General features: G+C 39.1%; 1 protein-coding gene across 1 annotated transcript; it reads right to left on the bottom strand.

Annotated features, from left to right (window-relative positions):
* Nucleotides 1-7,034: 7,034 nt before the first annotated feature.
* On the bottom strand, nt 7,035-25,757 carry SERPINB13 (serpin family B member 13). The gene is made up of 7 exons (XM_062200295.1): nt 25,593-25,757; nt 25,057-25,113; nt 11,756-11,884; nt 11,285-11,402; nt 9,475-9,617; nt 9,114-9,269; nt 7,035-7,439 (listed from the first exon to the last, which is right to left on the bottom strand). The coding sequence occupies exons 1-7, from the start codon at nt 25,755-25,757 to the stop codon at nt 7,035-7,037; spliced, it is 1,173 nt and encodes a 390-aa protein (XP_062056279.1).
* Nucleotides 25,758-26,055: the final 298 nt, after the last annotated feature.

Below are 26,055 nucleotides of genomic sequence, written 5' to 3'. Positions count from 1 at the left end.
CACATCAGCACCATTTTGCCTGTGTGGCGGTATGCATCAGGTTCTCTCTCATGAGGAGGAGAGAAACATCTTGAGAGACCAACAGACCCTTGCCCATTTGTCTCAGGAGATATCTCACCAGGAGGAGAGGGGCATCTTGTGTGATAAACAGCCCATTATCCTGAACAAGATGTCCAGGGCCTCTGCGGTGTGAGCCTTCCCAAACCTAAGGCACGAGAACACTGTTCCCAGCATCCTTGGCCTTACAAGGAATGCAGACATGATGTTGCTGTCTCTCTCGAGAGATCGCTGAGATGGCACCCAGGTGGTCCCCAACAGGATGGTCCTAAGGACGGAATTACCATGCTAGATTAGTAAACATGACCTTTAATGAGTAGTTTCTTCCTTATTCTTTGGGACTTCTGTTACCTTTTGTCAAAACAAAGAAAAAGACAAGTTTTGTATAGCTGATAAGATAGATATAAATAATACTCATTTTACAGTTTAGCAGTTTTAGTGGGTGCTTTTTAACATTCATTACTAAATGTTGTTTTGAAATAATATCCTAGATATTAATTATTCTTGGTATCTTCTAGCCAGTTTTTGATGAATTATCCATTTACTTTATACTGTCAGGAAGCTGCATAGTTGATAACTTAGCCAGTAAATTAATTTACTATTCATTAGCTGAGAAACTATATTCTAATAATCCTGCAAAATAATGTCCTTTGTTTCAGAGTTCTCTGAGAGTGCAAGTTTTCCTTAATGAAGTATTTGATCTGACTTTTCTCTCAAACAAATCACACTTGGGATCACAGTAGTATTTGATATTACATAATGAATAAGTGAGAAGTTGCCTATCTGGGAAATGGTATGCCTCTTCATATTAAAAAAGTATGAATACATTAACAAATCCTTTATTTCTGTTTTAAAACTTTTGACACATACTATTCGTATATATTCATCAGGTATAATATAACTTAATACATGTATTAAATGTAAATAACATTTTCATCTCCAAAGCTAATAATTACTATGTGTTTGGCAGCTTCAGACTATTTTAGTTATTTTGAACTACATAATAAATAAATATAACACAGCCATAAACTGTGCTGCTAGAACATTACTCTGCTATAGAACACTAGAAGTAACTTCTTCCTAACTGTATTTCAGTGTCCATTATCTATCCTCTTTCTAACCCCTTCCTCCATTAGTCTTCCTATCCATTGGCAACCACTATTCTACACATAAATTCTATTAGATTGAGTTTTTTTATATTTAACACATGCAGGAGGTTATGTGATGTTTTTCTTTCTGTACTTGGCTTATTGCATTTAACATTATGTCTTCTAGTTCTTTACATGTAGTTGCAAAGGACAGGATTTCATTCTCTCTTATGGTAGAATAAATTGCTATCATGTATAAATACCACAGAGATCTTAAGGAGGAATCAAAATGAAATGAAGAAACTAGTAGAACATGAAATTTTGATAGTGAAGAGAAATCAAAATGAAATGAAGAATTCAATAGATCAAATAAAAAAGCATTAGCCTTAAAAACAGAGTCAGTGAAACAGAAGAGAAAATATCGGACTTAGAAGACAGAGAACAGGAAAGTATACAGTCAAACCAAAGAAAAGAAGAGGAAATTAGAAATCAAAAAATATTGTCAGGAATCTACAGGATACTATTAAAAAAAAACCGGACATTCAGGTTCTAGGAGTTCCTGAAGGCATGGAGAAAGAGAAAGGATTAGAAGGCCTTTTTTAGTGAGATACTAGCAGAGAAATTCCTGGGTTTGGAGAAGGACAGAGACATCCTAGTACAGGAAGTTCATACAACCCCTAGTAAACATGACCAAAAGAGATCCTCACCATGACACGTTGTAATTAAACTCACCACAGTGAAACATAAAGAAAAGATCCTAAAATATGCAAGAGAGAAATGTCAGATTACTCTCAGAGGATCTCCAATTAGACTCACAGCAGACTTCTCATCAGAAACCCTACAAGCTAGGAGGGAATGGCGAGATATAGCCCAGGTACTAAGAGAGAAAAACTGCCAGCCCAGAATATTATATCCTGCAAAGCTCTCATTTGTGAATGAAGGTGAAATAAAGACCTTTCATAGCAAACAGAAATTGAAAGAATTTGTTGCCACTTGTCCTGCCCTGCAAAAAAATGCTTAAAGATGCTTAAAGACACACAGAAACACAGAAACACAGACATCAATATGAAAGAAGGTAAAGGAAGAAAACCTACCAGTAAAAGATCACAGGAAGCACTAAGCAAATAATAGAAAATATCTTTGGGAAAATGACAGGGCAAAGTTATTACTTATCAATAGTCACATTGAACGTTAATGACCTCAACTCTCCAGTTAAAAGATGCAGAGTGGCTCAATGGGATAAGGAACAAAACCCATATATCTGCTGCTTACAAGAAACACATCTTTCCAACAAAGATGCATGCAGACTGAAAGTGAAAGGTTGGAAAAAGATATTCCATGCCAACAAAAAACAAAAAAAAAAAGCTGGCATATCCATATTAATATCAAACAAAGTAAACTTTAACACAAAAACTGTTAAGAGAGACAAAGAGGGGCACTATACAATGATTAAGGGTTCAATTCAACAGGAAGATGTAACTATTATAAATGTATATGCACCTAATTACAGGGTACTGGTTTATTTAAAAGGTATGTTAAGGGACTTAAAGGGAGACTTAGATTCCAATACAATAGTACTGGGGGAATTCAATACTCCACTGTCAGAAATAGACAGATCAACCGGACAGAAGATCAACAAGGAAAGAGCAGATTTAAACGACACTATTGCCCAAATGGATCTAACAGATATCTACAGAACTTTCAATCCTACATTTAAAGAATTTACATTCTTCTCAGCAGTGCATGGAACCTACTCTAGGATTGACCACATACTAGACCATAAAGCAGGTCATACCATGCAGCTTCTCAGAGCACAGTAGAATGAAGTTGGAAATTAGCAACTCAGGAATACCTAGAGCATATAAAAACACATGGAGACAGAACAACATGCTCCTGAATGAACACTGGGTCATGGAAGAAATCAAAAGAGAAATCAAAACCTTTCTGGAAATAAATGAGGATAACAACACAACATATCAAAACTTATGGGATACAACAAAAGCAGTGTTAAGAGGAAAGTTTATAGCAATAGGTCCCTACATCAAGAAATCGGAAAGGCACCAAATAAATGAGCTGTCAATGCATCTCAAGGATCTAGAAAAACTGCAGCAAACCAGACCCAAACCCAGTAGGAGAAGAGAAATAATTAAAATCAAAGAAGAAAGCAACAGGATTCAATAAAAAAAAATTCCAAAAAATCAGCCAAATGAAGAGCTGGTTTTTTGAAAAAAATAAACAAAATTGACACACCATTGGCCCAACTAACTAAAAAAAGAAAAGACCCAAATCAATAAAATCAGAGATGAAAAAGGAAACATAACACACACCACAGAAATAAAAAGAATCATCAGAAATTACTATAAGGACTTGATTGTCAGCAAACAGGGAAATCTATCAGAAATGGATAGATTCCTGGACACATGAAACCTACCTAAATTGAACCAGGAAGACATAGAAAACCTAAACAGACCCATGACTGAGACAGAAATTGAAACAGTAATAAAGGCCCTCCCAACAAAGAAAAGCCCAGGACCAGATGGATTCACTGCTGAATTCTACCAGACATTTAGAGAAGAACTAACTCCAATTCTTCTCAAACTATTCAGAACGATTGAAAAAGAGGGAATCCTCCCAAATTCTTTCTATGAAGCCAGCATCACCTTAATCCCTAAGCCAGAGAAAAATGCAGCATTGAAAGAGAATTACAGACCAATATCCCTGATGAACATAGATGCAAAAATCCTCAATAAAATTATGGCCAATAGAATGCAACAACACATCAGAAAGATCATCCACCCAGTCCAAGTGGGATTTATCCCCGGTATACAGGGATGGTTCAATGTGTGCAAATCAATCAATGTGATACACCACATTAACAACCTGCATAAGATTCTTTATTTAGGGGATCCAAATAACTCTACTAAGAGACTATTGGAACTCATAGAAGAGTTTGGAAAAGTAGCAGGATATAAAATCAATGCACAAAAATCAACAGCCTTTGTATACACAGGCAATGCCATGGCTGGGAAAGAACTGCTAAGGTCAATCCCATTCACAATAGCCACAAAAACAATCAAATACCTTGGAATAAACTGAACTAAGGATGTTAAAGATCTCTACGATGAGAATTACAAAATCTTAAAGAAAGAAATAGAAGAGGATACCAAAAAATGGAAAAATCTTCCATGCTCATGGATTGGAAGAATCAACATCATCAAAATGTCCATTCTCCCAAAATCAATTTATACATTCAATGCAATGCCAATCAAGATACTGAAGACCTTCTTCTCAGATCTGGAAAAAATGATGTTGAAATTCATATGGAGACATAGGAGACCTTGAATAGCTAAAGCAATCTTATACAACAAAAACAAAGCTGGAGGCATCACAATACCAGATTTCAGGACATACCACAGGGCAGTTGTAATCAAAACAGCATGGTACTGGTACAGAAACAGATGGATAGACCAATGGAACATAATAGAAACACCAGAAATCAACCCAAACATCTACAGCCAACTTATATTTGATCAAGGAGCTAAAACCAATTCCTGGAGCAAGGACAGTCTATTCAATAAATGGTTCTGGGAAAATTGGATTTCCACGTGCAGAAGAATGAAGCAAGACCCCTACCTTTCACCTTACACAAAAATCCACTCAACATGGATTAAAGATATAGATCTATGACCCAACGCCATCAATTTATTAGAGAACATTGGAGAAATCCTGCAAGATATAGGCACCGGTAAAGACTTCTTGGAAAAGACCCCAGAGGCACAGGCAGTCAAAGCCAAAATTAACTATTGGAATTGCATCAAACTGAGAAGTTTCTGTGCTGCAAAAGAAACAGTCAGGAAAGTGAAGAAGCTACCGACAGAATGGAAAAAATATTTGCAAACTATGCAACAGACAAAGGGTTGATAACCAGAATCTACAAAGACATCAAGAAACTCCACAACAACAAAACAAAAAACCCACTTAAGAGATGGGCCAAAGACCTCAATAGACATTTTTCAAAAGAGGAAATCCAAATGGCCAACATGCACATGAAAAAATGTTCAGGGTCACTAGAATCAAAACCACAATGAGGTTTCACCTCACCCGGGTTAGAATGGCTCACATACAGAAATCTACCAACAACAGATGCTGGCAAGAATGTGGGGGAAAAGGGACACTAACCCACTGTTGGTGGGAATGCAAACTGGTTAAGCCACTATGGAAGTCAGTCTGGAGATACCTCAGAAACCTGAATATAATCCTACCATACAACCCGGCCATCCCACTCCTTGGAATTTACTCAAAGGAAATTAAATTGGCAAACAAAAAAGCTGTCTGCACCTTAATGTTTATTGCAGCTCAATTCACAATAGCTAAGACCTGGAACCAACCCAAATGCCCATCAACAGTAGACTGGATAAAGAAATTATGGGACATGTACTCTATAGAATACTATACAGCAGTCAAAATCAATGAAACCTGGTCATTTTCAACAAAATGGAGGAATCTGGAAAACATCATGATGAGTGAATTAAACCAGTCCCACAGGGACAAATATCATATGTTCTCCCTGATCGGTGACAACTAACCGAGCATCAAAAAGGAAACCTGTTGAAGTGAAATGGACACTATTGGAAACAGTGACTTGATCAGCCCTTGTCCTGACTGTTGATGAACAACTTAATACTTTATTCCTTTTAGTATTTTTTATCCTACTTAATAATATTGGTTGCACTCTGTAAATAACACACAAATATTCTTAGGTGTTGAAAAGTGATCTCTGTTAAATATACGAATGGAAATAAGAGAGGGAGGAGATGTACAATTTGGGATATGCTCAACTGGACTTGCCCCAAATGGTAGAGTTAGAAACATGCCAGGGGATTCCAATTTAATCCCATCAAGGTTGCATGTACCAATGCCATCTCACTATTCCTAGTGATCAATTTCAGTTCATAATTGATCATAATGATAGGATTAAGAATCAAAGGAACCACATAAACAAGACTAATGTCTGCAAATACTAACTGATAGAATAAAAAGGGAGAGAATGATCCAACATGGGAAATGGGATACACAGCAGACTCATAGAATGGCAAATGCCCTAAACAGCACTCTGGCCTCAGAACCAGCCCTTAAGGCATTCGGATCTGGCTCAAGAGCCCATGAGAGTTTCGCAGGTATGGAAAGCCAAGACACTCTGTCAAAAAAAAAAAAAAAACACCTAAATGAAATATCTCTGCAAGTGAGATCCCAGTGGAAAGAACGGGCCATCAAAGAAGGAAATACCTTTCTCTGAAGGGAGGAGAGAACTTCCACTTTGACTATGACCTTGTCTAAAAAAGATCAGAGTCAGTGAACTCAAGAGGCTTCCATAGCCTTGACAACTCATGACAAGAGCCTAGGGTGATTACTGATGCCATAAACAAGAATGTCAACAATAGGAGTCACTGTGCACTTACTCCCATGTAGGATCTCTGTCCTAAATGTGTTGTACATTGTGAATTAATGCTATAACTAGTAATTAAACAGTACTTTACACTTTGTGTTTCTGTGTTGGTGCAAACTGTTGAAATCCTTACTTAGTGTATACTAAATTGATCTTCTGTATATAAAGATAGTTGAAAATGAATCTTGATGTGAATGGAATGGGAGAGGTAACGGGAGAGGGGTGGGTTGTGGGTGGGAGGGAAGTTATGAGGGGGGAAAAGCCACTGTAATCCAAAAGCTGTACTTTGGAAATTTATATTTATTAAATAAAAGTTAAAAAAATAAGAATGCATTCAAGTAAAACAAAATTTTAAGAAATGGGCAATATCCATTATTGTATTAAAACTCTTTACACCACTGGTTGTTTTATTGATGAAAAACAATGCTATGGCAATGCCTGCCTTAAGGAGAAGAAAATCTGCCAAAGAAGAGGATGCTGTTGGACTCATTGTGCCTGATGAAGAACAGGAAAGGATGATTGCAGTGAAAATCTTCAAAATCCGAGGCTGATGTGACAGTAAATCCTATGCCGGTGGCAGCAGCAGCCTCAGTACCTTCCTCGGTGATCTTCACGAAGGCCCTGTGCAGGAACTTCTGGGCATGCAACCCAGAGAGTAAACACATTCCCGAGTAGTCAGCTTGGCACTCACTGAAGGCATCTTCCAGCCCCATGCCAGACAGGACAGGTTCAAGATCGTAACTCCCCTCCACTTCAATCCGGGGCAAGTGTAAATTCACATTCCTTTCTTCCATATGCCCTGGGCTGGTCCACTCTATTAAATTCTCAGGAGTTATTTTGTCTATAATCTATTGTTCAAAGGAGCATAAGATGGTATGATTGTTAATAAAATATTAAGTGTGGCATTGATTTTTATCTGTCAGAAATTATCACATTTAATAATAAATAAAAGTAGAAATTTCATTTGACTGTTGTTTCTGTAAGCAAAGTGTTGTTTTATATTTCTCTAATTATCTGTGTCTATGTGAAAATCCAACATCATTAAATGAATTTTTTTTTTTTTGACAGGCAGAGTGGACAGTGAGAGAGAGACAGAGAGAAAGGTCTTCCTTTTTGCCGTTGGTTCACCCTCCAATGGCCACCGCCATGGTCTCCCATGGGGTGCAGGGCCCAAGCACTTGGGCCATCCTCCACTGCACTCCCTGGCCATAGCAGAGAGCTGGCCTGGAAGAGGGGCAACCGGGACAGAATCTGGTGCCCTGACCGGGACCAGAACCCAGTGTGCCAGCGCCGCAAGGCGGAGGATTAGCCTATTGAGCCGCAGCGCCGGCCCATTAAATGAATTTTTAAAACTAAAAATAATCCATTTTTATTGTATCAAGTATTTATATGCATGTACTCACGTGTATACTTACACACTTGCAATCACAGTGAATGTCTATTGTACTTTATATAATTTACCTTCTTCTACCATACTGCATATCTCTCAAAATATCTTTGAACTGCTAAATAATCTTTCCATAAGTTAACAAGCATTGGATAGTCATCTATCCATTCATTGTTCAGATATCTAAAATGCATAGGTATTATGACAAATGCTGATAATTACTGTGTTGTAATAATAATTACCATGCATCTCAAACCAGGCATCTTAGTGTATTTAGTGCCAAAAATTATTGATTTGGCTCAGAAGGGTGATTTTTTTTTCTTCTGAATTATTTTGAGGTAATTCTCACAATGAATTTTTGAGTAAGTACATAGATATTTCAAAGCTCTCATAAAAATTGTCATTTGGCTGTCCCAAAATATTTTCCAACTTTTAATGCTAGTAGCAAAGTTTCACAGCAACAGCCCAGCATCTGGTACTACAATATTATAATATCATAGTGAGTGCTATCCATGGCACAGACCCACTACAGGCTGTGTTCTCAAACTCTTATAATCCTTCCCTCCATGGTCCCCATTTATAGATGATAAAATATCAGGGCCCAAGGAAGTTAAGAAAACTCAATGGTTAGAAAACTATGGAAGAGCAGGATTTGAAGCAAAGACTTCCTGATCTCCAAAATATAGGACATTACACTTTAATTTTTTAACTACTAAGTGGGTAGCACCAAATCAACATGTTCAAGACTGAGAGGCAAAGAAACAAATTCTGAAGACCCAAGAACCTACTGAACAATATACAAAGTTTGCTGTATGTGAACATGTGATTTTACCCCAACAAAAGCAGCCCAGAGGTATCGATCGTTTCTCAGAATGGGATGATCTCTAGAACTGCCATAGCATCATAAATGTTCATTTTAGGTCATCTCAAAGTATTTTGCATAGATGGTTCTCAGTAAGCCTAATACCATTGAAGGTTTCTCTTTAGCCAACTATCAGTACCTGATGCACACAATGAGAAATGATGTCTATCCAGCTCTACCAGTCACAACTCCTGCTTGAAGCCCTGTATGTTAGCTCGTCCAGAACAAACCTCAGGCAATGAATGCAAGAACAGGGGGATGCACAGTGCTTACCTTCTCCAGGCCATCTATGTCATTGGGCAGAAGCACAAACATTCTGAGGTCATTGTTCTTATATGGAATCCCCAGGATTCTGGCCTGCAAATCCTCCAGGAGAGTGAAGCTGAAGGAATGGCACTGTGTCATCATCAACACAGATTTGCTTGTACTCTACAACACATTAACAAAGCACGCAAGGTCAAAAGGCATAAGGCAACCAGGTTAGCTCTCCAAAGTAATTAGGACAATCTAAAATAATGCTTGCCAAAGATCAGTCTCAGAATGAGCATTTACTGTCTTCCAGTATACATTTGCTCAAACATGACTTTACAATTCACACTCCACAGGCAATGACATCACATAAAAATGACCATACCTTATCCAGCCAAAATTCTTCCTCCTTGGTATTTTCTTTCTTAAACTCTCTGTCCCATTGCCCTTTAAAATAAACTGTGTTGATCAGTACCAGCTTGGTGGCACTGCTTAAAGAGCCATCTGGGAATAAATCCTTGATATTTTCTGCAAATGAACAAATGAAAAAAAAATTGGTTCATATTCCAAATTACAAATTAAGTGTGTGGCAGAAGTGATACAGAGGAGCTTGATCACTACACAGCCAGCCAGGTCAGCATCTGAAGGCCTTGCCAACAAAGACTCATTGGATATTCTCACTTTGCCCACTGCCTGTTTACCCCATTGCATAAATTGAAATTGATGGTTAAGTGTCCAGGCTCTGGGATCAGATCAGCATCCAGTTTTTCCTCTTATCACTTGAGGAATCTTGGCAAATTTATTTGAGTGCTCTGTGCCTCAGTCGGTAAAATAAGGAATAAAACCTGCCTCGTAGGCTGGTGGAAAGTAGCAAAAGATAAATACGCATACAGCACGTAGAATACTATCTGGCACACAGTGAGCGCTCGGTTTCAGTCATTATTATTCTTACCCATTCACTGTGGTTATCCCTTAATATTTTGAGATGATTTACATCCTTGGAAAAAAGAGTTAATATTTTTTGTCTCTGAATTTTAGTCCTACATAAAATTTCAAAAAAATGCTGATCAATCAACCTTTTGATAGATCCCTTTTATTCTGCTTATTTCAATTTTCCTTCTTTGGACTAAGCATGAAGGAAAAATATATTCTGAAATAGAAATCTCCCTGATAACTGGAATAAAATTATAATCTGGAACAGACTATCTGTATTTTCATATAAACATTCCTCTCATGTACGTCATACATTTGGCTCATACAAGGGGGATCAGAAGAGGAGAATAGATGGACCAGCCCTATGGCACAGCACGTTAAGCCACTGCTGAAGATGCCTGCATCAGGTATCAGAGTGCCAGTTTGAGTCCCAGCTATGCTGTTTCCAATCCAGCTCCCTGATAATGTACCTGGGAAAGCAATAGAAGATGCCCCCAAGTAGTTGGGTCCCTGCCACCCATGTGGGAAACTCAGGTGGAGTTCCAGGAACCCAGTTTTGGCCCTCACCAGCCCTAATTGTTGTGGCCATACAGAGAATGAACCAGAGGATGGAAGATCTCTATCTGTCTCTTCCTCTCTATCATTTTGCCTTTCAAAGTAAGTAAATAAATCTTTAAAACAAAAAAAGGGGGATTGGGGTGAGGCATGTGTCACATTGCCTGCTGTGGTTGGGCCTGATAGCTGTTACCATCCTGTGTGATGTTCCAGTGGAGAGGAGGCCTGGGTGTCCCAGATGGAAGCAGCAAACACAGGTCTTGATGGCAGAGCTGTATGTTTCTTACTTAATAAAAATGAAGGGTATTTCCTATGATGTTTTCACATAGGGACCCAGACTCTCAAAGATAAGCTCTGACATAAAGAGTGCAAACCCAAGAAGAAAATGAGCTCAGTTTCAGAAACCCCAAAGATATGTTGATTTACAGGCATGTGCAAACAATTTTCCACTAAGTGTTTCCAGGTAGTTGATTTCTATGGTCCCCTTCTGGTCCCCCTTGGCTCTCTCCATATTTGCTTAGACCATTCCACCACCTGTGGGCCCTCCCATCCCCATGCCCAGCTTTGCCCTTTCATCCCTCCAAAATCCGTCTCATATACCCTCCCACAGCTTGTCCATCTGGCACGCTGTGCAGAGACAAGCCCAAGGCTGCACTCAAATCAAGCATCAAAAAGTTTTTATGATAAATGACCCACTCATACACTACCATTGGTTTGGAGTTCGACCCAGGAATTAATCTTCTTTCGAGTTTCATCTGCTGCATTTAGAAAATCAACAGGTTCCAAAGATGCATGGTAATATTTTTCAACATAATCTAGGTATTTCTTTAGAAGAAACAGGAAAGGAATAGAAAGAGGTTGAAAAGTCAACTTATCAATGTCAACATCTTTAAATAAATGTATCTGTATACTAGGGCAATGAATGTCATGAGACGGCCATTGGCAAATCACTTCGAGTATTTCCATACACATTTTTATGCATGTACAATGACATCCAGATTTCTAGAACTAAAAAGAAGTCCCCAAAGGTTCTCAACGTCTGAAGAGCAAGCCAAGAGCTCAGCAATGATATGGGCTCAGCCAAGCAGCAAATGGAATCAGCTGCCAGACACAGGGTCCTAACGGCACCGTGTGGCCCCTCATGACTAACACATAGGTGTGAACTCAGCAAAACTTACCTGGAGGAAAAGGTATGTTTTTTCTCCAAACAGTCTGTTGGTTATGTTCAGCTCATATTCATTACTGAGTTTGCTTATTTCAGTCAGAAACTTTTGGAAGTACTGATGTATCTTTTCCGTCTCTCCAATCTTAAAAGTTAAAACAAAAATTCCATGGGATATCTTGGCAAATGTCAGCCTAGATTCCCCTCATCCCAGAGGGGTTGTTCAATTTTTCCTTCACTCTGAGATCTTTGGAGTGGTTCATAGCTGCAGTGTGGCCATGGATATCAGGTGGCTTTTTCACAAATCATATGGCAATGTAAGTCACAGCCCATTTCAGTGCCACAGAGACACTTTCTGCACCAGCCTGTGTGGGTCTTGCATTTCTGACTTGCACTGTGTTTTTGTAATTGCCCACTAAATGCTTTGTATACTTTCCTTTAGCTTCCCACAAAACTCATAGCACCTGAGGAAAGTGGATGACTCCCTAGAAAATTCTTATCCACTAAAGGTTAGAATTTCTTGCTCCTAGTAGTGGATGAAAAAAAAAAATGACTCCTGGTGGGACAAGCTACACATTGGGGTAAAGTGAGATTTATCCCTATCTCCAGAAAAGGAAATTAAACATTCCTACAGGATCCATTAGATTCATGATTGAGGACTGACAAGTACTCCATGATGCATCCAGCTCACCCAGCACACGTCCCTGGAAAAGAGAGGAACGTAGTCCCATTGCCTGCTGAGTGGTGTCTGGTTACTTCAACTCACAGGGGATGCAAGGAAGAGGCATTTGATTTTGAACTGAATAACCTATTCAAGAGTGCACCTGAGAACAGAAAAGCCATCTTCCTCTAGATTCTGAGGTCCCTGCATTTTGTCTTTGATGGTTCGTTTTATTTTATTTATTTTGACTGGTTCCCTAATGCCTAGAGTAGTATCTGACACATAGCAGATGGTTAGGCTAATTTTTGTGAGTAACTAAGGAATATTTGAAGGCATTCAAATTTAAAATATGAAAGTATGCTGCTCTACAACATATACGAGGCTGAATTTGACCATTTTCTACAACCTTTGTACTTTAAATGTTACAATCATTTGATCTCTTCTCAGGTTGCCTAGAATGTGGGATAAGCAGATCAAAATACTAGAATCTTTGGGGAACAATGGACTGATGTCAACAGAAGGATGTGGGAGCAGATATTTGGCCTAGGGTTTAAGAAGCCAGTTGTGGGGGGCCAAAGTTGTGGCAGAGTGACTAAAGCCACTGCTTCAAATGTGTTTATCTCATATCAAATTGCCAGCTCAAGTCCCAGCTGCTCCACTTCCAATTAAGTTCCCTACTAATGTACCTGGTAAACAGAGGAAGATGGCCCAAGTGCTTAAGCCTCTGCCACCCATGTAAGAGACCCACATGGGGTTCTTGGTACTGAGTTTCAGCCTGGCTTAGACCTGGTTGTTGTGGTCATTTGGGGGGTGAACCAGTAGACTGAAGATCTCAAACTTGATCTCATTCTCACTTTTTCAAATAAATAAATATTTTTTAAAAGAAGAGGAGGATATAGATTATTGAAAATGAATATTGATGAAGAATGGGATTGGAGACGGAGTGGGAAATGGGATGGTTGCAGGTGGGAGGGAGGTTATGGGGGAGAAAGCCACTATAATCCAAAAGTTGTACTTTTGAAATTTGTATTTATTAAATAAAAGTTTTTAAAAAAAGAAGAGGAAGAAGAAGAAAGAGGAAGAGGAGGGAGAGAAAAAGGAGAAGATGACAGGACATCTGCACCTCACATCAAAGTGCCTGGAATCTGCTCTCCTGGCTCAAGACCCTGATTCTAGCTTCTTGATAATGCAGACCCTGGGAGGCAGAAGTGATAGCTAACGTAATCTTAAACAACAAAAACAAAGCCAGAGGCATCAAAATACCAGATTTCAAGACATACTACAAGGCAGTTATAATCAAAACAGTTAAATCCGGCCGGCGCCGTGGCTCACTAGGCTAATCCTCCGCCTTGCGGCACCGGCACACCGGGTTCTAGTCCCGGTCGGGGCACCGGATTCTGTCCCGGTTGCCCCTCTTCCAGGCCAGCTCTCTGCTGTGGCCAGGGAGCGCAGTGGAGGATGGCCCAAGTCCTTGGGCCCTGCACCCCATGGGAGACCAGGATAAGCACCTGGCTCCTGCCATCGGATCAGCGCGGTGCGCCGGCCGCAGCGTGCCAACCGCGGCGGCCATTGGAGGGTGAACCAACGGCAAAAGGAAGACCTTTCTCTCTGTCTCTCTCTCTCTCACTGTCCACTCTGCCTGTCCAAAAAAAAAAAAAAAAACAGTTAAATCAATGGAACAGAATAGAAACACCAGAAATCAACCCAGGCATCTACAACCATCTTATCTTTGACAAAGAAGCTAAAATTAATCCCTGAAGCAAGGACAGTCTCTTCAACAAATGATGCTGGAAAACTGGATTTCCACATGCAGAAGTATGAAGCAAGAACCCTACATTTTTATACCTTACACAAAATGGATTAAAGATATAAACCTATGACCTGACACCATCAAATTATTAGAGAACATTGGGGAAACCCTGTAAGATACTGGCATAGGCAGAGTTCCTGGAAAAGACCCCAGAGGCTCAAACAATCAAGGCCAAAATTAGCAAATGGGATTACATCAAATTGAGACTGCAAAAGAAACACTATACTGCAAAAGAAACACTCAGGGAAGTGAAGAGGTAACTGACAGAATGGGAGAAATTATTTGCAAACTATGCAACTGATCATTAATAACCAGAATATATTAAGAGATCAAGAACTCCACAACAACAAAACAAACAACCCAATTAAGAGATGGGCAAAGGACTTAAATAGACATTTTGCAGAAAAGGAAATCCAAATGGCCAAAAGAGGAAATCCAAAGGAAAAAATGCTGAGGATCACTAGCCATCAGGGAAATGCAAATCAAAACGACAATGAGGTTTCAGTTAGAATGGCTTTCATACAGAAATCAACAAACAACAAACGCTGGCTAGGATGTGAGGAAAAAGGTATTCCCACTGTTGGTGGGAATGTAAAATGGTAAAGCCACTATGGAAGACAGTATGGAGATACCTCAGAAATCTGAATATAAACCTACCATATGACCCAGCCATCCCACTCCTGGGAATTTACCCAAGGGAAATGAAATCAGCATATGAAAGAGTTATCTGTGCCCCCATGTTTATTGCAGCTCAATTCACAATAGCTAAGACATGGAACCAACCCAAATTCCCATCAACTTAACTGGATAAAGAAATTATAGGATATGTACACAATGGCATACTACCCAGCAGTTAAAAAAAAAAAAATGTAATCTGGTCATTTACAACAAAATGAATGAATCTAGAAAACATCATACTCAGTGAAATAAGCCAGTCTTAAAGGCACAAATACCATATGTTCTCCCTGACCTGTGATAACTAATAGAGCACCTAAAAGGCTATCTGTAGAAATGAAATTGATATTGAGAAGCAATGACTTGAACAGCCCTTGCCTTGACAGTTGAGGAACAGTTTTTTAAATAATATTTGTTGAACTCTGCTTAACATAGAGTTAAATATATGTGTATAAAGTCAATTGAAAATAGATCTCAGTTAAAAAAAAAACAAGTGTGGGAATAAGAGAGGGAGGAGGAAAGGGTTGGGAATATTGGTGGGAGGATAGGCATGCTGGGAAGAACCACCATGTTCCTAAAGTTGTAATTATGAAGTGTATGAAATTTGTAACTGTAAAGCTGTATAGTTCTGCATACATTCCTATGGACTTACTTCTAAAGGTACAGTTTAAAAAACTTCCCATGGGATCCCAAGTCCCCCTTAAGCTGGATATTAAAAACACCTTAAGTGTTAGGCATCTTAAGTAAAACATATTAAGTGAAAACATCTTAAGTGTTAAAGTGATCATATGGATAGGATTAACTATCTGGTAATAATAATAGATAGGCTTAAAAAGGAGTGAGTGCTCCAACCTGGGAAGCAGTCCACACAGCAGACTCATAGAATGACAATTGCTTTAAATAGCACTCTGACCTCAGAATCAGCCCTTAAGGCATTCTGTCTGGCTGAAAAGTCCATGAGAGCATTTCAAGCACAGAAAGCTAAGACACTGTGGCAAAAAATGTCTTACATGAAGGACCTCAGTCATCAAAAAGTTGTCATCAAAGAAAGAGATACTTTTCTCTGAAGGGAGGAGGGAACTTCCACTTTGTTTATGGTCTTGTCTAAATACTGATGGAGTTTGTGGATTCAAAAGGTTTCCGTAACCTAGACAGCTCATGTAAAGAGACTCAGGTGATCACTGATGTCATACATAAGAATGTTAATTGTTAAATTAACAACAGGAGTCACTGTGCACTAACTTCCCATGCAGGACCTCTGTCCTCAAAGAGTTGTATTATAATTATGTCAAAGTGCTCAAAAAAAAAGTGTATCATTCATGGGTACTTGTTTAAAGTTAATTAAGTTTGAAAAAAAAAAAAGTGAAACTAACTTCAAGATGCAATGACTTTGAACAGCCCTTGTCCTGATTGTTGAAGAATAGTTTTTGTTGTGTGTGTGTGTGCGCGTGTGTGCAAATTGTTGAACTCTTTATTTAGTATAGAAATGGGCTTCTGTGTATAAAGTTAATCAAAAATGGATATTAGTGGAGAATGGGACTGGGAATGGGAGAGGAACGAGTAGGAGGGGTAAGAGAGTGGGTGGCAGAGCAGGCATGGTGGGAAGAATCACTATATACCTAACCTTGTACTTAAGAAATGCAAGAAGCTTGTATTCCTTAAATAAAAAGTTTCTTTGGGAAAAAAATGAAAGATTGTATTATATTTTTAAACAAACAAAAGAATATTGAATATATGTTTAAGGAACAAGTGACTATCATCAATTTTGAGATTAGCTTAATAACCAATTAAAACATCTATATATGAATATTTAATAAGAATTTAATTTAAAAGCCCAATAATTAGGCACTTGTAAATTAGCAAACTAAAAATGAAGCTGAATTACTGTCTCAGAATATAACAAAAAGACAAAAATTGATGAATATATATTGGTAGTGTATAACACATAATATATCTAAACAATAGAAAAAAATACAGCAGTCCCTGAAAGGGCAAGAAGAGAGAATGGGGAAATAGGCAAAAAATTAAGTGGCTAAGATTTTTCTGAAACTGACGAAAGATGTGAATTTTCATTTTCAGAAAGCATACTAAATCGAAGTCATGGTGATATGGGCCTGCTCAGGGAGATGGATCAGGTTCATGAGCTGGAGGCCACACCCACCCTTGCCCCCATGTAATCTCACCTTTATCTACCTATCTGTCAGTCAGACTATGTAACCATTCCCCTTTTGGAATGCCCCTTACAGGCATGGTTAGCGCTGAGCCTGGCCCTCTCATTTGCAGCCTCTCACCTGCATTCTTGCTTGCCTGTTTGCACTCTCTGGCTTGTTCCCTCTCTCCTCATTGACCCCTAGAATGACTGGTATGGAGACCCCTGTTTATCTTTATTGGCCCACTCTCCCTTAATAAAGTCCTCGTGTTCCTGTGTATTCTTCTCACTTTCTAAATAAATTCTGACCTTGACCATGCTGCATGTCATGTTTGAGCCTTTGCTTAGCATTCTTCTCTAAGTAAAATGCAGGAGCCTAAAATATTAATTTTGAGTATAATTTAGCCCACAACAATGATAAATAGAAACCCAAGCCTATATGCAATGTAGTAAATTCAGAAACAACAAAAACAAAAAGCAAAACTCACATGCAGGCAAAGATAGGTCACCCACAAAGAGATGCCACTTAAATCAATTCTCAACAGCAACATTTGAAAAGAAAGGTGGAATGAAATCTTCGAAAAGTTGACAGAAAATATCAAATGAGAATTCCATATACATCCAAAGATTCATTCAATAACAAAGCAAACACAATGTAGCAGCATCCATCATGTTTAAATCTTTGCTCAAGAAACTTCCAGGGAATGACATCAGCAAGATGACAGAATAAGAAATGCCAAACCAACTTCCCCCACGTAGAAATCAACTTAACAGGGAAAAGGCAAAATTGCCTTTGTGTGGAAAACCTAGAAAGTAGATAAGAGGCACCTTTACCCCAGGTGAATGCAAAGCCAACTGCACTAAAGCTCAGTAGGAAAATCTTTAACACCTAGTCACCAGTGTCCCTGCTCACAACATCGCACTATGCAATTCAGAGAAAATTCCGGACCCCTTATTTTACCCTGGGTAGAGAAACATAAGAGTGTGATAGGTGTCCAATGTTTTGACAATTTGGGGAGCTGTCTGAGGGAAGGGTTTTTGTCCTACAAAGTATGGACATGAACAAGTTGCCCCGTTGGGGCAGGGGTCATTGAGAACAAAAGTAATCAATGAAGCCCAGGATCTTTAATCAGAAATATGACAACAGGAACTGTTGAGTAGAAACTGGCAAACCTCTTCAGTGAACATCCACGTGCAGGAGTGAAATTGCATCTTTATATTATACCACTTGTAAAAACTCAAAGTAAGTTAAAGAAAGACTTAAACATAAGACATAAATCTATGAAACTGATAAAAGAAACTTCAGGAGAAATCTTCAGGGCATCGGATTTGACAATGATTTCTTTGATATGACATCAAAAGTACAAGCAACAAAAGCAAAAATAGACAAATGTTACTAAATCAAGCTTTCAGCTACAACAAAGGAAACTGTCAACATAGTGATAAGACATCCTACAGAATGGTATAAAATATTACCAAGTCAGATATTTGATTCAGAGCTAAAATCAAGAATAAGAAACTTCTGGGCCGGCGCCGCGGCTCACTAGGCTAATCCTCCGCCTGGCGGCGCCGGCACACCGGGTTCTAGTCCCGGTCGGGGCACCAATCCTGTCCCGGTTGCCCCTCTTCCAGGCCAGCTCTCTGCTGTGGCCAGGGAGTGCAGTGGAGGATGGCCCGAGTTCTTGGGCCCTGCACCCCATGGGAGACCAGGAGAAGCACCTGGCTCCTGCCATCAGAACAGCGCGGTGCGCCGGCCGCAGCACGCCTACCGCGGCGGCCATTGGAGGGTGAACCAACGGCAAAGGAAGACCTTTCTCTCTGTCTCTCTCTACTGTCCACTCTGCCTGTCAAAAAAATTTAAAAAAAGAATAAGAAACTTCTAATACATTTTTGGGACATGCAGATTTAAACGTAAAAATAGAAAAAGATATCCCAGAGAAATACCAAAAGAAAGCATGGATACATTCATATATGACAAAAATATCTAAAGCATAAAATATGACACATATTAGGAAAATGTTTAATTCACCAGCAAGATACAACAATTTTAAAATTAATGTATCAAATATAGACCATAAAATATGCTTATCAAAAATGCAAGATGAAATAATCAAACCAATCATAATGGTAGGAGATTTTTTTAACACATCTTTCTTAGCAATTGATTTCAAAAAAATCTGGGAAAGATTATAAAAAACTTCAGTAAATAAGTAAGTTTCTGTAAGTGGGATATAGAATTCTATAAACAACAACACAGAGAATATTTTTAAAACTGATCACCTAACAGAGAATACAGAAAGTCTTAAGAAAATTCGAATATGATTAAGTTAGAAATAAGTCACAACAAGATACTTAAAACATAATATTACAACCAAGTACAATAACAAATGGGGCAGAAAGAGAAATCATACTTTACTCATAAAATAATTATAATTTTATATCAAAATTTATGAAATCTCTGGCCGGCGCCGTGGCTCACTAGGCTAATCCTCCGCCTTGCAGCGCCGGCACACCGGGTTCTAGTCCCGGTCGGGGCACCGATCCTGTCCCGGTTGCCCCTCTTCCAGGCCAGCTCTCTGCTGTGGCCAGGGAGTGCAGTGGAGGATGGCCCAGGTGCTTGGGCCCTGCACCCCATGGGAGACCAGGAGAAGCACCTGGCTCCTGCCATCGGATCAGCGCGGTGCGCTGGCCGCAGCGCACCAGCCGCGGCAGCCATTGGAGGGTGAACCAACGGCAAAAAGGAAGACTTTTCTCTCTGTCTCTCTCTCTCTCTCACTATCCACTCTGCCTGTCAAAACATAAAAGAAAAAAAATTATGAAATCTGGGTCTGGTGCTGTGGCTCAAGGGGTTAAAGCCATGGTTTGGAATGCCTGCATCCCATATCAGACTGATAGTTCAAGTCCTGGCTGCAGTGCTTCTGATCTAGCTCCCTTCTAATGCACCTGGAAAAGTAGCAGGAAATGGCCCAAGTGTTGGGCCCCTGGAACCCACATGGGAAACCCAGATAGAGTTCTATACTCTTGGCTTCAGCCTGGCCCTACCCCATCTGTTGCAGGCATTTGGAGAGTCAACAAACAGATAGAATATCTCTTTATCACTCTGTCTCTCCCTCTCTCTCTGTCACTCTGCCTTTCAAACAAGTAAAATTAATCTTTTTTTTTTTTTTTAAAGATTTGTGGCCAGTGCTGTGACATAGCAGGTAAAGCTGGCCCTGCAGTGCCGGCATTGCAAATGGGCACCATTTAGAGTCCTGGCTGCTCCATTTCTGATCCAGCTCTCTGCTACGGCCTGGGAAATCAGTAGAAGATGGCCCAAGTCCTTGGGCCCCTGCACCCATGTGGGTGACCTGGAAGAAGCTCCTGGCTCCTGGCTTTGGATTGGCGCAGCTCCAGCTGTTGCAGCCATCTGGGGAGTGAACCAGTAGATGGAAGATTGATCTCTCTCTCTCTCTCTCTCCTTCTCACTCTCTCTTTCTCTCTCTCTGCCTCTGCCCCTCTGTCATTCTTTCAAATAAATACAATAAATTCTAAAAAAATGTATGAAATCTAATGAAAAATGTGCTAGCTATTCACACAGATAATTCTAAAATAAGAGATGTTAAAGAAGACTTAAGTAAATTGACCCACTATTTTTGTGGATTGAAAAATTCAGTTTCATAAATATGTCAATTTTGTCAACATTAAAACTATATTTTCAATGTCATCTCAATAAAAATTGCAGTTTCCTGTGAAATTGACAACCTGTGAACTATAGAGAGAAATGAAATTGTGGTGATTTTTTTAAAAAAGAACAAAGATGAGACTTATTCTATCAGATTCCAAGACCTAGTTAGTAAGACACTGTAGTATTAGCATGAGGAGAGCCCAATAAACAATATAGTAGGACAGAGTCCATAAACATATTCACACTTATTTATGGTAAACTGCTTTATGACAAGGTGCCACTGGCAAGCAACGTAGTTCAGGAAATGGTGTAAATTTCAGTAAGTGGAATGAAAATAAATTGGAAATAATCTTCATGACCTTAAACTAGGCAAAGATTTCTTAATAGGACCCAAAAGTTTTTATCTTAAAGGGAAGAAATTGATAAATTGGATTTCATTAACATTATGAATTTCTGTTCACCAAAAGCCATAATTAAGAGTGAGAAAAAGAAACAACAAAGTGGGAAACATTTCCAGATATACCTATATCTGATATGAGGTTCAGATTCAGATTATATGAAGAACTCTTATTAATCTATAAGATATAGACAACCTAAGGGAAAGAATATGAAGAAAAGACTTAAGAGGCTCTCCAAATGGGTAATAAGCAGATGAAAAGGTATTTGTCATAACTACTTTTCAAGGAAATGCAAGTTAAAATTATAAGCTACCACCATACACCCATCAGAAACAATAAAAATTTATTAAAGAGCAATACCAAAAGTTGGTAAAGACGCAAAGCAACTCTCATGCACTGCAGATGTGAGGTAACCTGGTATGAACATTTCAGAAAACTACTTGCCAGGATTTGTGAGAGCTGAATGTTCATACACTCCATGGCCCGGCAACTCTACTCCAGGGTAAATACTCAAGAGAGATGAGTTCATATGTGTAGCAAAGGGCATGAACAACAGTGTTCATACTAACTTGATTCAAAATAACTCAAAGTGAAACAAACCAAGTATTCACCAATAACAAAAATGAGCAAATTATGAAAGTTATACAATGGAATCATGGGTATACAGACATAATATTGTATCCCCAAAAGATAATAGAAATAATGTGATAAGGTTTCTACTAGATATCTTTGAGTGATAACTGGAAAACAACTTTGAGGAAGCACAAGACACTGTCCTTGGTACTCAGGAAGTTATCGATGACACAGTCACATGCCTGTTCCCTAAATAAAAGTTAGTGGAACTGCACACTTAAAATTTGTGAGTGTTACTGTGTCTATACTAAACTTCGATTTTTAAAATATAGGTATTTCGCCAATGAAAAGCAAGCCTATGAATGGAAATATCTATCCTCTAAAAGTTTTTTAAGTTATTTGTGGGATACAATGGCAACTAAAATATTTCTACAAACAAATTTGGTAATACTACAAACTTAAATTTGTTATTTTTGGGATACAATGGCAACTAAAATATTTCTACATAGAAATATGGTAAGACTACAAGCTTAAATTAGAAAATAAGAAAATTAGATTTAATTTGGTTAGAAAAAGAGTAATCATCATACCCATCAATCCACCAACCAAAAAATAAAGGAAGGATATATCACAGCAAGAATTAGTATAGCAGGAAATAAAAGTAATTTTAGAGAGGATAACTAGCTGACTATTTAAAAAGACATGAAAGATTGCATATGGAAAATATTGGTAAAGTAAAAGACAGAATTAGATGAAAGTGTTACTAACAAAATGGGGAAGTGGCATCAATACAGAGGAAACAGACTTTAAGAGGCAGCGAACAATTGCCTGGTTCGATGCTTGCTGTGGATGCATCTTAGAGTATTGCACTGTATCCCATAAAAATGTATAATTATCACATGCTAATTAAAATTATAAGTACTAAAACCATTTTAGAAACTATGAATAGCTGTACTGTAATTGTATTTGAATATATAAAATAAATGGAAAATAAAACTAAGATATTACTCAAAACTGCCTCAGAAAGAAACCCAAAAAATCCACCCTATGCTTACTAAAGAAATCAACTAAGTAATGAAAAGTTAACCACCAAAAAACAGACCAACAAATCACCAGGTTCAGAGAGTTTCAGTCCAAATTCCACCCAACAATTAGGTGTGTTTCTTAATTTGCACAAATTCATTCAGAAAGTAGGAAAAGATGAAGCAATCTCCAACTCATTTTATGAGTCTAATGTTACTTTGATGCCCAAAACTGGACAAGGAAGTATAACTGATTTCATTCACAATACACATTGTTAGCTTTTATCAAAATCTTAGCAAATTCAATCAAATAATGTACAATTTCTTCTACATTATGATCAAGTTGATCATCCTACAAATGCAAAAATGGCTTGTATGAAAGGGTCATTCTATGGGTCCAGTGCTGTGGCATAACAGGTAAAGCTGCCGCCTGCAGTGCCAGCATCCCATATGGGTGCCGGTTCAAGACCTGGCTGCTCCACTTCCAATCCAGCTCTCTGCTCTGGCCTGGGAAAGCAGTGGAAGATGGCCCAAAGCCTTGGGTCTCTGCACCCACATGGGAAACCCAGAAGAAGCTCCTGGCTCCTGGCTTCAGATCAGCCCAGCTCCAGCCGTTGCAGCCAAGTGGGGAGTGAACCAACGGATGGAAGACCTCTCTCTCTCTCTCTCTCTCTCTCTCTCTCTCTCTCTCTCTCTCTCTCTCTCTCCTTCTCTTTGTGTAACTCTGCCTTTCAAATAAATAAATAAATCTTTAAAAAAAAAAAAAGAAAAGAAAAGGGTCATTCTATCACTGTTCATAATAGAGAAGAAGCCCCCATCAATGGGACAAATAGATAGACACCTGTGGGAATGAATCGACCAGTGCTACAAGTATGCTACAGATGAATCTTGTAAGCATAATGCGGAGTCAAACATCAACAAGTTTCAGAGCATAATGACAAAAATATTGCATATAATGAAACAATAAATATATGTAACTAACTCCTAACTGAAGACAGGGGCACGTCCTGTCTCCGAAGGCTGGGACATGCTCAAGGATGGTATTTTCATCTGACCTGTAATGGTTTATTAATCACACAGGGTGGAGGTGGTAAAGGGTATTCAGTGCATTATTTCTTATACCCTTGATACATAAGCCTCAATATTTTAAAATCAATTTTGAAAAGCAAGTTTCCATGTGATAATGAAAGGGTGCGTGTCAAGCTTGTCTCCAGGCAGATGACTTTACTCATCTCTTTCTCCATCAAATAATGAAGCAATTAGAGGAGATGACCTTTGATGTATGTTCCAGTCATACTATTTCAGTCAGTAATTTTATTCTTCTTTGTACCATGGGCATTCCCAGAAAAATTCAGGGTCATTGACAGAGCAACTACACTGGGCTTTACAGGTACACAGAAGCTGAAACTCAACTTCCACCCTGGTCATCAAGCTCTTTGTCAAGACAATGTGCCTTTTTCTGATTTGTATCAGAGTTCTGTATAGATTCTCATGCTTTGGAGGAAAAGTCCTCTGAAAACAACTGTGCTCCACAACCCAGGGGACACTGGAGCAGCTGTCTGAACCAATGCTGTTGTGAAAATCCTGGAAGGAAGCTTGGCTCTCAAAAGATGCATCCAAACCACCCAGGCAACCTATCGTTTCAGGATTAGGAAATGAACAGATCACATGGCTGCGTTATTTGGACTATGATTTTATGCAGGCATGGAATAGGACTATGACTATTGTCAGAACAATTATGTTCTTCCTGAGAGCTTTAACTACCTCCTGATGCAAGCCCAGACCTAAAGGACCTAACCCCTTTCCCATGTTTGGGCAGAACGCTCTTTTGGTGAGGACTACTGGAATATTAAGAATACTAGCTGGAAGATACCCTAGGAAGTTATTGGTCCTGTGCTTTTTTTTTTAATAAAATAAAACATCAGCAGGGAAACTAAAATATGAGTGGAATTTAGTAATAATATCTCCTACTAAACCATGACCTCTAGATAAGTAACCAATGTGATCTATTTTCAGAGGCTCAAAGAAGATAAATAACTTGTCCAAAGTAGAACAGCTGTTAAACAACCAAGCCTAAACTTGAATCGAAACTTGTTTAACTTCAAAACCCATCCACCTACTAAGGGAATTTTTCTGTCATTAACCTTTACTAGTTACATCATAGTAGCTATTGTCCAATAAAGTTAGGGCCTCTTCTTAATATTAAGGGTTTATTATTGTTGTACGATCCTAGCAACACTATTCGGTTACAATGATTATTATTGCCTAATAAAAAGTGTCAAGTGTTCCACATCTCTCCCAGCCCTTTTCCCCAGTGAGTTCACACCTAAAAAGCTATGTTGAAGATGTGAATCATGTGTCCCACCTCTTTTTCTCCAGTCTTTATTCTTGTGCTGTCTGTGTCTTTTTCAAAGTGAAACACCTGGTAGGGAAAAAATATTATTGTGATGGTCAGAGCACAGAAAACAAACATCACATTGAATCAGTCAGGAGGAAGTGGATGCCTGTGAAAGAAGCCCCAAGGGCATACATTCACATCCTTGAAAAATCTTGAAAAGGTCTGGGTTGCCCACTTTATCCACTCACGTATTCATCATTGATGTGTCATTTATACTCTGATGGGGATTATGTTGCTTCTCCCAGCACTTTTTACTCTTCATGATATTGTTCTAATTATGAGCAAAATCACTTTTCAAAAAGCCATTCACCCAGCCCCCATTCAAAGGGACTTCTAGCATCAGGGTGAAGATGACATGATGGTATTTGGAGTGAACTTCCTCCATGTCTCTATGGTCTTTGTTCCCTGCACCACAGGTCAAAATGAGCCTGTTTTCAAGGTAAAGATAGAGGATTTACTCCCAGGAACAAAGCTGTGTGTGGGAAAGAAAGGAAGCTCCCTACCTTCTGTAACTGCAAGGCAGTGGCTCCTCGGGTTCCTAGAAGGATCATACCAATGGCAGTGGAGATGCCCACAGGGGAAAAGAAGACATTGCCATCGTTTGCTTTCTTCAGCTCTTTGAAAAGATCAAACCCAAACTGAGTGTTTGCTGCGCCAAGTGAATCCATGATGATTTGAGTGATATCTAGAACAGCAATGAAAGCAATCAAAACCCAGTATTTTAATTGTTCTGAGTCGCCTGAATTCTCCCACTGCTCTTCCTCTTCCTCTCAGTGAGACATTCCTGATGCCCACTCTCACCCCTTTCCTTGGCAGGAGACAGGAATCAGCTTCAGGCTGGCTTCATCTGGTTGTTCTCCGTTCTCCTTTCGCCAGGGAGCAGGGTTAATGTCTCACTAGTTTTATTCTCCCTTGTTCTCTGTCAGAACTTGCCTGCCTCTGCCTCTGCCTCCCAGCCCTTCCTCC

This window comes from Lepus europaeus, chromosome 9 (genome assembly GCF_033115175.1).
Source record: "Lepus europaeus isolate LE1 chromosome 9, mLepTim1.pri, whole genome shotgun sequence".
Classification (NCBI taxonomy): domain Eukaryota; kingdom Metazoa; phylum Chordata; class Mammalia; order Lagomorpha; family Leporidae; genus Lepus; species Lepus europaeus.
Note: the sequence above shows the minus strand (reverse complement) of the source record. Positions and strands in the feature narration are given on the sequence as shown.

Coding starts and splice junctions, on each gene's coding strand:
- SERPINB13 (XM_062200295.1), bottom strand. CDS start 25,757: ATGGATTCACTTGGCGCAGCAAACACTCAGTTTGGGTTTGATCTTTTC. Junction 25,114..25,592: donor CTGCCTTGCAGTTACAGAAG/GTAGGGAGCTTC, acceptor TTTCCCTACCAG/GTGTTTCACTTTGAAAAAGA. Junction 9,618..11,284: donor GGTCGAACTCCAAACCAATG/GTAGTGTATGAG, acceptor GTTCATTTGCAG/AAAATATCAAGGATTTATTC.